The 15,857-nt window shown below is 33.8% G+C and overlaps 1 protein-coding gene across 1 annotated transcript in view; it reads left to right on the top strand.

Annotated features, from left to right (window-relative positions):
• REV3L (REV3 like, DNA directed polymerase zeta catalytic subunit) overlaps positions 1-15,857 on the top strand; it is a gene marked incomplete at its 5' end in the record, with an annotated part of 186,822 nt that overhangs the window by 76,103 nt on the left and 94,862 nt on the right. The window contains 6 exons of the mRNA XM_079716335.1: positions 1,055-1,149; positions 1,720-1,824; positions 2,827-2,911; positions 2,999-3,147; positions 11,856-11,975; positions 14,705-14,942. Of these exons, the coding sequence (XP_079572461.1) occupies positions 1,055-1,149; positions 1,720-1,824; positions 2,827-2,911; positions 2,999-3,147; positions 11,856-11,975; positions 14,705-14,942 (792 nt within the window). The remainder of the gene's footprint in view (positions 1-1,054; positions 1,150-1,719; positions 1,825-2,826; positions 2,912-2,998; positions 3,148-11,855; positions 11,976-14,704; positions 14,943-15,857) is intronic.

Here is a 15,857-nt window from a genome sequence, read left to right as displayed (position 1 = left end):
TGTGTGTGTTGTGTCTATACATATATATAAATAGTAAAAGTTCTGTGGTTTAACAAATTAATCTCTAATATTCCATCAAAATTTCTATTCAAACACCCATTCCTTAGGTATAGACAATGGAAAATGAGGTTTTGTTAATGTTTCTCATAAAACATTTTTAAATGTTTCAAATATTAATGAAATCTTCTATCACCCACTTTCTAGTAAAAGTTCTCTCCTTTTCATTTGGTGTCCCTATTGGTAGGAGATCTGAATTTTGGAATGGATAAACTGGGATCCATACTAGTTGTCTTTTGTTTATTCTGTCAAGCAGGGACATTTATATGGTGTCATCTGAAATCTTTCATGTGGCTCTGATGAAAAACAAAAATGCTTTTGAGTCAAAGAGCATTAGTGGGGAATAGTTCTCTGTAGTTCTCATAAAAAGTAATGACCTCATGGTGTCACCTCTTTTCCTAGCTATGATCCCACTATTGGACTCATGTGGTTTCTCAATTCTATAGTTATGGAAAATTTTTAAACATTCCCCAGCTCAGCAGTAGTTGAGGGCAGGGAGAACAGTATCATTTGCCCACTTTTCAGTATGTTCACCTCCCCTCATCTCTTGTTTTATATATATATTCCCTCCTCATTTGTAAAAACCATCTATGATTACTGAGATAGATGCCTCTGGGCAAATAATTGCATGTGTGTATGGTTTTTGATGCATCCCCTCTGTTGTCCCTCTGTTATCTTATCCCATCCTGCCCTGGATGTGACCCACATGCTGAAACATTGTACATTCCTTTTCTATAAAATATAATGAACCAAAATATGTAAAATAGACTCCAAAAGTTTCTCAGTGGAGTTGTCAATTTTGTGTTTCTCTTCCTGTTTTTCATTTCTTTGTATATACACACAGAGTATCAATTATGTCATGAATAATTGTGGATTAATACAATATCACTGGCTTTTCTGGTTACCACGTAAACATGAAAAATTGTTAAGTAATAAAAATCTTAAGAAAATTTTCTCTTATATAATTATTGTGTCTTTTGATACTTCTTTAATATAGCTCTTTAATACTGGAAGGTGTTGAACCACAGAGTACTTGTGAATTAGAAGTGGATGCTGTAGCTGCTGATATCTTAAATCGGTTGGACATTGAAGGTATATGCACAGTTATTCTTAATATTATGTTTTTATTTTTAAAAATCCATGACCAAAGGATGGAAAAAGGAGGGAAGAAAACATTACTAGGGAAGTGAAATTATTTAAAGAAGGAGGATGTAAAATGTTATGAAGATTTTTTTCTGTACCTCTGATGAGATAGTCATTATTTTTTCATTTATGCTTTCATTCATATGAGTTTGTTTGCATAGACATGAACCTAAAGTAAGTGTGACACTAAATAAATTAGCCATTATAAAAGAATTTACTACGCTCTGCCTTTTAATTTTTTTATTTCCAGGTTATATAGCAGGGAGGAGACTTTTAGGTCTGCTGGCTATCATCAAATGTTTGAATCTTACTCACTTGCTGTGTTTTTGGGAACTAGTAGGAAAACTAAAAAAGGAGTAATATAGTAAATATAGGTTGGGATAATTTGTCTGTTTTATTACACAAAGTAGGTAATTGTTTTTCTTAAAAGACTATTTTTTTTAAGTATGGATTTCTTTTTTTTAAGCAAGTATTTTTCACTTTGACCCTTGTAATATTGAAGTATTATTATGATTACAGCTCAAATTGGTGGAAACCCTGGTCTACAGGCCATATGGGAAGATGAAAAGCAACGGCGAAGAAACAAAAATGAAACTTCTCAAATTAGTCAACCCGAATCACAAGGTATAAATGATTTTCTTTTAACTGGATATTTTAATGGAAAAGTTTAAGCCATTGAGTTTTTACCTTGACATTAGATTTTGCTTTTCAAACTACCTTTAAATTTTCTATATATATTTTCCCTATTCTCATTGCTCTGAACCATAATTCTGTACCTCCAAAGTGTCACTCATTGTTTCTCTTCGCATGAGAAACTGACATCTTCATTGGCCTTGGTTTTCACTGGTAGTACCTTTTTCTCCTTTTTCATTCTGTGGTATGTTTTAACCTCTTGTATTTCCAAATGAGCTATAGAATACTTACAGAAGAGCATGAATCCCGACTTAGAAACACTTCGTTTAATTCATTACACTTTGAAAATGTCACCCATGAAATTCTGCCCCCTTGTTATTTTCTGGGTATGTCATATAAATTCTGACTTTGATTACCTTGTACATCTCTGAAGAAAATACTCATTTTATTTTTTACTAAACCCTGCTATATTCAAAAAGAATTTGAAGGGGCTTAAGTAATGCCATGGATACAACAAAAATTTTTAAATAAAGGTAAAAAAATAGAAGACATAATTCAAAAGGCAAATGTATTTGAAATACAGTAGTAAGCCTATACTGAAGTCCAGTTAAAATTTGTATTATAATCTCTTGGACACTAAAAATCCTTTGATAAGTTTTGAATGCCTTTAATGCCTTTTAAAATAGAAATATTTTATAAAGGGAAAATTTCTGGGTTCAGGGTGTATGATACATTTATAGGTAGAAAATAATGTTTTTCTCTTTTAGATTTAAGTTATAGAACTTAATCTTAGACTGACTTTAAGTGCTTAATTTCATAGCTTCAGTAACAACCATTTCTCTTTTGTTTGATTTATAATAGGACTACTTTTAGGTGGTGGTATATGTGTCAGGGATAGGAAATAGCTATCATTTTAAAAGCTCTTCTAGGAAAAAGGAAAATATTTCATTCATTTGCTATCTACATTTTTTAATGCACTTTTAAAATTCAAAGATCGCAGGTTTGTGCCAGCAACAGAAAGTGAAAAAAAATTTCAGAAGAGACTTCAGGAAATTCTCAAACAGAATGATTTCTCTGTGTAAGTGGTTATTTATTATAGATCTCAGAACTAATTTTATTGCTTTGATATATAGTTTGTTATAAAGGATATGTTTTAATTAAGCAGAACATTATCAGGATCTGTGGACTACAGCGATGGATCCCAGGAGTTCCCTGCTGAATTAACATTGCACTCTGAGGTTCTGTCTCCTGAAATTCCTCACTGTACACCGGCTAATATGGTAGAAGTCCACAAAGACACAGAGTTGAGCAAAGGTGAGGTTTTCTTTCAAGTGTACAGAAAATACCATAACAGACATCCTGTGTATCTAGCACTGAGATATTAGTATTTGGTTGAGTTAGCTAATTTTTTATTTTCCTAAGAAGTAAACATCATTGATGTAGCAAAGACCTCTCTCCCATTCTTTTACCTTTTCTTCATCTCTAGAGGTAAGCACTATTCTGAAGTTGGTACAAACTGTTACAATATATGATTTTGTGTTTTCTTATATATGTTTGTCCAAAGCATATACTATTTTTTTTTTTTTTTTTTTTTGCGGTACGTGGGCCTCTCACTGTTGTGGCCTCTCCCGTTGCGGAGCACAGGCTCCGGACGCGCAGGCTCAGTGGCCATGGCTCACGGGCCCAGCCAGCCCGCGGCATGTGGGATCTTCCCAGACTGGGGCACGAACCTGTGTCCCCTGCGTCAGCAGGCGGACTCTCAACCACTGCGCCACCAGGGAAGCCCATATACTATTATTTTAGGTTTTAGATTTTACATAAATGGTGTTCCTACTTTGCGTAGATTAAGCAACTTGCTTTTTCATTCAACATTATGTTTTTTAACAACTTAATTGGGGTATAATTTATGTAACATAAAATTCACTCATTTTAAGTGTGTAATTCAGTGATTTATAGTAAGTTTACAGAGTTGTACTAATATCTCCATAATTCAATTTTAGAATAGCTCCTTCTCAAAAGATTCTTTGTGTCCATTTGCAGTCACACCTCCAACCCCAAGTAACCACTCATCTACTTCCTTGTCTCTGAAGATGTGCCTTTTCTGGATATGTCATGTAAATGAAATCATGCAAAATGTGATCTTTTGTGCCTTGCTTCTTTCACTTAGCATAATGTTTTCAGGCTCATCCATATTGGAGTATCTCTATCAGTATTTCATTCCATTTTATTGCCTAGTAGTATTGCATTCTACTGATATATTTTATTGACTAATTCATCAGTTGATGAAAATTTGAGTTGTTTTCACTTTTTGGCCCTTAAGAATAAGGCTGCTCTGAACATTTATGTCTTTGTATGGGTATATATTTTCATTTTTCTTGAGTAGATACCAAGGAAGAGAATTGCTGGATCGTTTGATAAATTTGTGTTTAATTTTTAATAAATTGCCAAACTGTTCTCCAAAGTGACTGCACTGTTTTACATTCCCACCAGCAGTATATGAGGGTTTCAGAAACCCCACGTTCTCACTAACACTTGTTATTATCTGTGCTTTTTTATATAGCCATCCTAGTATGTGTGAAACGGCATCTCATTATGGTTTAATCATCATATCCCTCATTAATAATGATGTTCAGTATCTTTTGTGTCAGCAATAATAACTTTGAAATCTATCCTTGTTCTTACATGTTTCTAGGTCATTCATTTTAGCTGCTGATTAGCATTCTTTTGTAAGACTAAACAAGTGTTTCTGTTCTCTACAGCTATTAGATGGTTTTCACTTTTGCACTGTTGTTAACAGTGTTAGGTCTGTCACCTTGTGGCCATGTGCAAGAGTTTCTCTACAGAAGACATAGAGAAGTGTAATTTGCCAGGTCTTAGGGTGTATGTATTATACTCTACCTAGATAGCATCTATTCTAACAGGGTTTTTGTAATACAGTTACCTTATACGTGATTGGTAAATAAGAGAATAATGAAAGTTTTACTTAGAAGTCATGTTGTTTCGCATAAAATTTTTCTAAGCCAGAGGAGCCAGAACAGGAGGAGTAGAATTGCAGCCTTCAGTAGGAAAGGAAAAGCCCTCTTTTCACTGCTGCATTGGCAGCAGGGGCTCTTTTGACTGTATTAAACAACAGCTAGAAATGAGCACCTACACCCACCCAGGGCTTCCTCCTTCCCTAGAGTTGCATCCTAGCATTGTGCCCTCTGTGACTCATGGCAGGATTCACCCTCTCCTCAGTACTTTAATGGCAGCCTTCTGGCTCAGAGCTCTACTTCCATTTGCTTTGTCTTAGCATCTGCCAGCCCCATCCTAATCAAAATGTACCCAGAATTTCCATACTATTATTTTCTGTGCATTTTAAATATCTCCTATGACAGCCTCCAGCCACACTGAGCTGCCTGCCTGACTGAGCAGTTTATTTCCTCGGGTACCAATTATTGATTTTGTTAGTGTTCTCATTACAGAGTTGCATAAGTTTTGTCTTAGCCTTTTATTTTCCTTATAAGATCAATTTTAGTGCTTAAGTTTTCAGATTTTGAGGTATGTTAACAATAAAACTATCACATTTGGTAGTAAAGCCAGTATTTCAAAGTTGCTCTATAAAATGTACCTAAGTTTATATTCCCAGGATGTGTTAGAGCTTATACTTCCCTACATCCTCAACAATATTTGATAGTGTAAGATGTAAAAATTTTTTGCCATTCTCATTCTTTGAAATCTAAATCTCCTTAGTTTAATCTTCATTTCCTGATTACTAATAAGTTTGAGCATTTGGATCTCTTTATCTGAGAATTGCTTATTCATGTTCTTTGCTCATTTTCTATTGGATCTGTACTCTTTTTCTTAGTAATTTGTAGGAATTCCTCATATTTTCTGGATATCAAGGCTTTGTCAGTTATATTTATTGTAGAGATATTTTCTCCTCATCTAGAATTACACTTCAAAGTCTCCATAAAATTTTTTTTAGCTTTTTCCTTCCCTATCCGGATGTAATGAAAGTTTTCATCCTTAAGGTTTATGTGTGCTTACAGATTGGTTTTTCACATATAGGTCTTCAGTTTATATGACATTTTACTTGTGTATATAGTAAGGATCTTATTGTTATTTATTTTTCTAGATATAAAGAGCTAGTGGTTCCAACATATTTATTGAAAAGTTATTTTTTTCCACTGAATTCCCCAACCTCGGTTGTGTTCTCCCATGTTAATATCATACTGTTGTAATTACTGTTGGCTTTGTAAGTAATGATATATATCAGGAGCAGATCTTCCCTATTTAGCTTCAAAATTATCTTATTTACTCTTTTTTTAAAATACATCTTTATTGGAGTATAATTGCTTTACCATGTTATGTTAGTTTCTGCTGTACAACAAAGTGAATCAGTTATATGTATACATACATCCCCATAACCCCTCCCTCTTAAGCCTCCCTCCCACCTTCCCTATCCCACCCCTTTAGGTCATCACAAATCACCAAGATGATCTCCCTGTGCTATGCAGCAGCTTCCCACTAGCCATCTACAAAATTGTCGTATTTACTCTTGATCTTTTTTTTTTTTTTTTGCGGTACGCGGGCCTCTCACTGTTGTGGCCTCTCCCGTTGCGGAGCACAGGCTCCGGACGTGCAGGCTTAGCGGCCACGGCTCACGGGCCTAGCTGCTCCGCGGCATGTGGTATCTTCCCGGACCGGGACATGAACCTGTGTCCCCTGCATCGGCAGGCGGACTCTCAACCACTGTGCCACCAGGGAAGCCCGAAGTTTGGGTTTTTTGAAATTATGAATGGATATTAAATTTTACCAATTGTTTTTTTTTGAAAATATTGACATAATCAGTTTTTCTCTTTTACTCTGTTAATATGGTAGTTACGTTAATAATGTTAATGTATCTAATGTTAAACTATCCCTGCACTCCTGAAATAAATCCTTCATTGTCATAATGTAGTGTGTTTTTTTAAATGTTGCTATATCTACTTTGGTAATATTTTGTTTAGAATTTTAACTTTTTTTTTTTTTTCAGTAATTGAGAAAGATCCATACTTTGCCCCCATTAAATGCATTGTGGAGCTTTTCATATTTTGCAACTCTCCTTTCAAGAATTTTTATTAGATATAATCTATATCTTAGAGGTTTGATAGATCTCATCTGTAAAACCATCCAGACTTATATAGATTTTTGTGGGTTGATTTTATGTGGCAGGGGTGGGGGGGGGGAAGTAAAGGGAGTGGATTTTAAGCTATTAATTCAACTTCCTTAATTGTTACAGGTCTACTCACGTTTTCTGATTCTGTTTGAATCAGAGTTTATATCATATTTTTCCTAAGAAATTATTCATTTAATCTGATTTTTCCATATTTGTGGTATAAAGTTGTTCATAGTATTACTTGAACGTGCCTCTTTTACCTTTGGCACTTCCGCTTGTATTTCTGACATTGTTTATGCCTTCTCTCTATTTTGTTGTGATCATTCTTGCCAATCTTATCTATTTTGTTATTAGTTTGAGAACCAGCTTTTGTTTTCACTCATCTCATTTTTTTTGTTGTTTTGGGATGACCTATTTTCTGTGCTTTTTTTGTTCTTTCATTTTGACTAAACACTATTAGGCTAGCTGTGTGTGTTAAAATATTTCTAGGATGTGTTAAAAATATTTCTTCCTGAAGCTTCTAACTCTCTTTTAAAAACTTGAAAAACACTTAGTTTTAAGTCTGAATATCAGAAGCAGAAAAATAGAACTGTTTCCAATTAGCTTTCTTATAACTGCTTGCCATATTTTGCTATATAGTCTTTTTTTTTAAGATTATTGGGTTTTTTAAATTAATTAATTTTTAGCTGCATTGGGTCTTTGTTGCTGCACGCGGGCTTTCTCTAGTTGTGTCAAGTGGGGGCTACTCTTTGTTGCAGTGCACGGGCTTCTTATTGCGGTGGCTTCTCTTATTGTGGGGCACGGGCTCTAGGCGCGCGGGCTTCAGTAGTTGTGGCACGTGGGCTCAGTAGTTGTGGCTTGTGGGTTCTAGAGCACAGCTCAGTAGTTGTGGCACATGGGCTTAGTTGTTCCGCGGCATGTGGGATCTTCCCAGACCAGGGCTCAAACCCATGTCCTCTGCATTGGCAGGCGGATTCTTCACCACTGCGCCACCAGGGAAGTCCTATGTAGTCTTCTCTTCCCCTACTATTTTGTGCTTTTTATTCTCCCTCTCCCTTTGGTTAGATTATGAGATTCATTTTATCTTCTAAAACTTATTTAATCCCTCTGTACATTAGACCTTCTATAAAAATCACATGGCAAAAGACTTACATTTTAAAATCATGAATTAAAAGATATGGAGAAATATAAAGTTAATGTAAAATGAATTATTTGAAAATTTTAAACTATAGAGAATTTTATTATTCAAATCGGACTTGTCTTTTCTGTTCGTTTTATAAATTTTATTTTATTTTTTGTAAGTGGTAAAATTTTTATATTGAAAAAAATTTTTTTTGAAGTATCGTGATTCACTGTTGTGTTCAATTTCTGCTGTACAGCAAAATGACTCCATTATACATATATATATATATATATATTTTTTTTTCATATTCTTTTCCATTTTGTTTTATTACAGGATATTGAATATAGTTCCCTGTGCCATATAGTTGGACCTTGTTGTTTATCTGTCCTATATATAATAGTTTGCATCTGCTAATCCCAAACTCTCAGTTCTTCCCCTCTCCACTCCCCTCCCCTTTGGCAACCACAAGTCTCTGTGAGTCTGTTTCTGTTTCGTAGAGAAGTTCATGTGTGTCATATTTTAGATTCCACATATAAGTGATAACATATGGTATTTGTCTTTCTCTTTCTGACTTTGCTCAGTATGGTAATCTCTATGTCCATCCATGTTGCTGAAAATGGCCTTATTTCATTCTTTTTAATGGCTGAGTAATATTCCATTGTATAAATGTACCACATCTTCTTTATCCATTCATCTATCAGTGGATATTTAGGTTGTTTCCATGTCTTGTCTGTTGTGAATAGTGCTTCTATGAACATAGGGGTGCATGTATCTTTTTGAATTATAGTTTTGTCTGGGTGTATGCCCAAGAATGGCATTGCTGGATCATAGGGCAACTCTGTTTTTAGTTTTTTGAGGACCTTCACACTGTTCTCTATAGTGGCTGTACCAACTTACATTCCCACCAACAGTGTAGGAGGGTTCCCTTTTCTATGCACCCTCTCCAGCATTTGTTATTTGTAGTCTCTTTAATGACGGCCATTCTCACTGGTGTGAGGTTATACCTCATTGTAGTTTTGATTTGCATTTCTCTAATAATTAGCAATGATGAGCATCTTTCATGTGCCTAATGGCCATCTATATGTATTCTTTGGAGAAATGTCTGTTTAGGTCTTCTGCCCATTTTTCAATTGGGATTTTTGTTTTTTTGTTATTGAATTGTAGGAGCTGTTTATATATTTTGGAAATTAAGCCCTTGTTGGTCGCATGATTTGCAAATATTTTCTCCCATTCTGTGGGTTTGTTTACAGTTTCCTTTGCTGTGCAAAAGCTTATACATTTGATTAGGACTCATTTGTTTATTTTTGTTTTTATTTCTGTTGCCTTGGGAGGCTGTCCTACTAAAACATTGGTACAGTTTATGTCAGAATGTTTTACCTATGTTCTCTTCTAGGAGTTTTATGATGTCTTATATTTAAGTCTTTAAGCCATTTTGAGTTTATTTTTGTGCATGGTATGAGGGTGTGTTCTAGTTTCATTGATTTACATGCAGCTATCCAACTTTCCCAACACCACTTGCTGAAGAGACTGTCTTTTCCCCATTGTATATTCTTGCCTCCTTTGTTGAAGATTAATTGTCAGTACATGTGTGGGTTTATTTCTGGGCTCTCTATTCTGTTCCATTGATCTATGTGTCTGTTTTTGTGCCAATACTATGCTGTTTTGATTACTGTAGTTTTGTAGTATTGTCAGAAGTCTGGAAGGGTTATGCCTCCTGCTTTGTTCTTTTTCCTCAGGATTGTTTTGGCAATTCTGGGTCTCTTATGATTACATATAAATTTTAAGAATATTTATTGTCATGGGTATTTTGATGGGTATTGCCTTAAATCTGTATATTGCTTTGGGTAGTATAGCCATTTTAACAATATTAATTTTTCCAATCCAGGAGCATGGGATATCTTTCCATTTCTTTGAGTCATCTTCAGTTTCCTCTATTAATGTTTTGTATCAATAGTTCTCAGCATATAAGTCTTTCACCTCCTTGGTGAGGCTTATTCCTAAGTATTTTAATTTTTTTTGATGTGATTTTAAAAGGGATTGTTTGTTTACATTCCCTTTCCGGTATTTCATTGTTAGTGTAAAGAAATGCAACCAATTTCTGTATGTTAATCTTGTATCCTGCTACCTTGTATTCATTTATCAGTTCTAGTAGTTTTTGTGTGGAGTCTTTAGGGTTTTTTATATATACTATCATGTCATCTGCATATAATGACAATTTTACCTCTTCCCTACCAATTTGAATACCTTTTATTTCTTTTTCTTTTATGATTGCTGTTGCTAGGGCTTCCAATACTATGTTGAATAGAAATGTTGAGAGTGGGCATCCTTGTCTTGTTCCAGATTTTAGCAGGAAGGCTTTCAGATTTTCATCATTGAGTGTTATATTGGCTGTAGGTTTGTCATAAATAGCTTTTGTTGTGTTGAGGTATGTTCCCTCTATACCCACTTTTGTAAGGGTTTTTATCATGAATGGATGTTGAATTTTATCAGATACTTTTTCTGCATCTATTGAGATGATTATGTTGTTTTGTCTTTTCTTTTGTTGATGTGGTATATCACATTGATTGATTTGCATATGTCGAACCATCCTTTTGACCTTGGGATGAATCCAACTTGGTCATGGTGTATGATCTTTTTTACGTGTTGTTGGATGCAGTTTGCTAATATTTTATTGAGAATTTTTGCATCCATATTCATCAAAGATATTGGCCTGTAATTTTCTTTATTGGGTACTGTCTTTGTCTGTCTTTGATACCTCTGGTATCAGGGTGATGGTGGCTTCATAGAATGTCTTTGGGAGTATTCCTTCCTCTTAAATCTTTTGGAAGAGTTTGAGAACGATTGGTATAAGTTCTTCTTTGTGTGTTTGGTAGAATTCACCTGTGAAACATCTGGTTCTGGACTTTTGTTTGCAGAGAGTTTTTTTTATTACAGATTCTGTTTCACTTCTAGTGATCAGATGATCTGTTCAATTTATCTATTTCTTCTTGTTTCAGTTTTGCAGGGCTGTATGTTTCTAGAAGGTTGTCCATTTCTTCTAGGTTGTGTAATTGTTCATAGTGTTGTCTTATGGTTTTTTGTATTTCTGCAGTATCAGTTGTGATTTCTCCTCTTTGATTTCTTATTTTGTTTATTTGGGTCTTCTCTCTTTTTTCTTGCTAAGCCTGGCCAGAGGTTTGTCAGTTTTGTTTATGCTTTCAAAGAATCAACTATTGGTTTTATTTATTTTTTTCTATTTTTTTAAATCTCTGTTTTATTTATTTCCTCTCTGATCTTTATTATCTCCTTCCTTCTGCTGACTTTAGGTTTTGTTTGTTCTTCTTTTTCTAATTCTTCTAGGTGATGTGTTAGATTGTTTATTTGAGTTTTTCTTTTTTCTTAAAGAAGGCCTGTATCACTATGAACTTCCCTCTAAGAACTCGTTTTACAAATTTTAATGTACATTGATTTTTATCAGAGTAATATAACTGTCTGTACATACTAGGTAGGATTTAGAGGCTAAAGAGATTGTAAATATTTAGTGATTCACAGTTTCAGGGTTTTTTTTTTTTTTTTTTTTAATTACTCTGTGTGGCTGGTTAGATATTCCTGTGGCTTTCATTAAGTTTTATTATGGTTTTATTTAGCATATGTCAGCAACACTTCAAAATTTTAAATAGGTTTACATTGTAATGTTTCCTAATTTACACAAATTCTAAACAGTAAATTTCAGATTTAGGTCATTTACTTTAATGTTTTTGTATTCTTTGTCCTCTTAAGGTCATATTAGACGCAAAGTGGAGGAAGCTCTTATTAATGAAGAAGCAATTTTGAACCTCATGGAAAACAGTCAGACTTTTCAGCCTTTGACCCAAAGACTGAGTGAGTCACCAGCTTTCTGTAAGTAAAAGTGTGCCATAAATTTTCAGTGTCTTATATCAACAAAAGTGCGTATGTCAGGCGGTATGTTTTTCTTTGATTTGAAGAGGTTAATATTGCATGTTTGATAAATTCTTACTCAGTATAAAAATGAAATCTTGCATTGCGAGATGTAGTAGCTTCTTTTTTGTTTTCTACACAGCTTTTTCTGAAAAATAGTTGTGAAAGAAAATAATTCTTTTTTTTTTTTTAACTTGACTTTGTTTGGAAGAGAACCATATTGCTTTAAGGGGAAATATGCTTATTTTGAATTAAAATTCCCCAAAGTTAAGAACATTAATAAAATGCCATAATTGATTCTTTCTTGGTAAGTATTAGGAATTTCCCTGGACAATTCCTTTCGAGCTGTTAATTTTTGACTAGCATGTAGAACATGACAGTTATTTCTGAGTATCTTTGCATCTCCATAAATACATTTTCATTAATATGGTAAATCATTTGCTAGATTTCATTTCAATAATTTAGTCTAAATTGCTGACATTTTTCAGGAATTTATTTAGATTTTCATTGCAAAAAGTGAGATATCATTGAACTTCATGCCTCTTGCTTTGCTTGGTATAGTGATTTTATGTTTCTTGCTCACTTTCTGTTTTTCCATTCTTACTGTATCAAATGAGGTATAGCATCAAATGTTATCCTACCTCTCTACAGTGTCCTCTCTCTGTTATTTACATTTTCATTTGAGTGGAAGATTAATTGAATGACTAGGGACAGTACCAAAATTATTGTACACAGTCATATTTCAAGAACATTTTCTATGGAGGTAGGTAGCTTTTTTCTTTTTTAAATGAATGACATGACATATGTAGAAAGAAGTGATCCAAAGACCACATTTAAAAATTAATTTGAAGTTTATAATCTAAAATGTTTTATTTCTCTAAGTAAATAAATATGTATATACCTAAATTATATTTTAGTTATAAAAAAACAAAGAAAGAAATTGAAAAAGAGAAGGAGAGACATATCCTTATTTCGTTATATTAGGCAAATATAATGTATCACCAGCTGATATAATTCCACCTTGCATAAGGTTACAAAAAATGCAGTCTCAGTGTTAGAGATCTGAGAGTCAAATATCTATAAATCATTTGCCAATATTAACCATTTTTAAAGTATGAGGCAGGAAAAATTAACTACAATTCTAGGTTTAAGAAATGGATTTTTGCCAAAATGGCTCTTATAAGCAAATATCTTCAATTTTGCCTTACAGTTGGTAGCCTTACAGTTGGTAGCATGATTGAACCAGTTTGTTTAATGTCAACAAAGAAAACCTGAAACTTAGTAGTTTAGTAAATGGGGAATATATTATCTCATTTTACAGAGAAAAAGGTTGTGTACTAGATTAGAACAAACCTCCATCTTCATGATCTTTTTTTTTTAAAATAATAGCTTTCATTGGGATATAATTCACATATTGTAAAACTCACCTTCTAACATGTACAGTTCAGTGGTTTTTAGCATTTCAAGTATTTTTGCAACCATTTCCACTATCTAATTCCAGGACTTTTTTTTTTTTTTCCAGAACATTTTTATCACCCTAAAAAGAAACCCAATACCCGTTTGTAGTCACTTCCCATTTTTCCTTCCTCTCAGCCTCTGGCAACCTCTAATCTATTTTCTCTTTTGCTGATTTACCTATTTTCATCATTTCATATAAACAGAATTATATAACCTTTTGTTTCTGTATTCTTTCACTTAGCATAATGTTTTCAAGATTCATTCATGTTGAGGTATATATCAGTATTGCATTCCTTTTTACTATTGAATAATGTTGCACCATATGGATATATACCATATTTCATTTTTCTGTCTTTCAGTTGATGGATATTTGGGTTGTTTCCACTTTTTTGGCCATTGGGGTAATGCAGCTGTGATTATTCATGTATAGGTTTTCATGTGGACATATGTTTTCACTTCTCTTGGATACATACCTAGGAATGGAATTACTGGGTCCTCTGGTAACTCTGTGTTTAACATTTTGAGGAACTGCCAAACTTTTTTTCCCCAAAGCAACTGCACCATTGTACAATTCGACCAGCAGTGTATGAGGGCTCCAATTTCTTCACATCCTTGTCAACACTTGTTATTATCTGTCTTTGATTTTAGCAACCCTAGTGCATATGATGGTGATATTTCAGTGGTGGTCTTCAAGGTTTTTAAGTAATGTTATTAATCACTTTTAAAGCTCTCTTGTGTTTTGCAACTACAGGTTTTGTTTGACTGTCCTGTGAGCTAAATACAGCTTAAGAGAGGGATAAGGTGTTCACATTATCATTTTTAAGGCACTTCCTTAGCATTAATTCATATATTTATTATATATTTTATATTTAGTTTGATCACTTGTGATTATATTTGGTTTAGTGCTCCTCAACCTTGCTTGTGCAGTAAAAGATTGAGCAGCTTGTTAACATGCAAATTCCTGGGCCCTACCTCAGAAATTCTAATTCAGTAGGTGTGAGATGGTGTCTGGGAATTTTCTTTTTAAGGACACAAAATCATTTGTAATGCAGGTGGTCCAAAGATTACACTTTAATGGAAGAACTACATCAATACATAAATCTTTGTACCAGCTGTATCCTTTCAGCATGTGCCAGCATCTGTGGTTCTTGTTTTATATATAATTGATCTGAATTATTGAATTATTTAGAAAATTTAAGTTGTTTGTTGGTGATGCTTCACTTGTTTTATAGTGGACAGTAGTCCTGATGAGGCTCTGGTACATCTTCTTGCTGGTTTGGAAAATGACGGATATCAGGGGGGAAGAAATAGGATGCCATCATCATGTCGTTCCTTTGGAAACAGTAAAAATCCTCAAAATAGTGATGATGAAGAAAATGAACCACAGATTGAAAAAGAAGAAATGGAACTTAGTTTAGTAATGTCTCAGAGATGGGACAGCAATATTGAAGAACATTGTGCCAAAAAGAGGTAACTTTTTAGTTATTTCAGTTGCTTTAATAACTTCCTTTGGTCATTATCATTGCTCTTTAATCAGAAATTATTTCTTACTATTACTCATAATAAAAAATACCTAATAAACTAAATTGACTTCTTTGAAATCTATTTTAAATAGTGTGTAAACTTTATATTCCAAGCAAAATAAAATTTCAGTACATTTAAAAAGATTAAACCTAACTTTATTTTTTTCTATTATTAACAAGATATAATTGATATACACAACAGTATGAATTTTTAATGTACAGCATAATAGTTTGATTTGCATATATTATGAAATAATTACTACAACAGGTTTAGTTAACATCCATCATCTCATATAATTACGATAAAAAGAAATGGGGAAAATTTTTGTCTCCTTGTAATGAGAACTTTCATATATATCATACATACAGCATATATATACATACGTACATAGGTATCATACAGCAGTGGTAACTGTAGTCACCGTGTTGTACATTATATCCCTAGTACTTATTTGTCTTATAACAAAGTTTGTGTCTTTTCATTACCTTGCTCCAATTTGTGCTCTCCTCATAAACCTAACTTAGAAATCATCTGTCTATATATACAGTAGTAATATGTGGGTCATAAATGGGGCAAAATAGAAATGCCTCCTTATCTCAGAACTTGAGGAAAAAGGAATGCCTTTTGAGACTTAAACTCTTATGGGTCAGAGCAACAAATATAGAGTCAGCTTGAAGACAAGGAATCGCTTCTAGGTCTGATTAGATAGAAGGAGTTAAATTTTTTTTTTTATTTTTTGCGGTATGCGGGCCTCTCCCTGCTGTGGCCTCTCCCGTTGCGGAGCACAGGCTCCAGACGCGCAGCCTCAGCGGCCATGGCTAACGGGCCTAGCCACTCTGCGGCATGTGGGATCTTCCCGGA

The sequence above is a fragment of the Hyperoodon ampullatus genome (assembly GCF_949752795.1).
Source record: "Hyperoodon ampullatus genome assembly, chromosome: 12".
NCBI classification, from domain to species: domain Eukaryota; kingdom Metazoa; phylum Chordata; class Mammalia; order Artiodactyla; family Ziphiidae; genus Hyperoodon; species Hyperoodon ampullatus.
The sequence above is the reverse complement of the archived record's forward strand: the minus strand, read 5'-3'. Positions and strand labels throughout refer to the sequence as shown.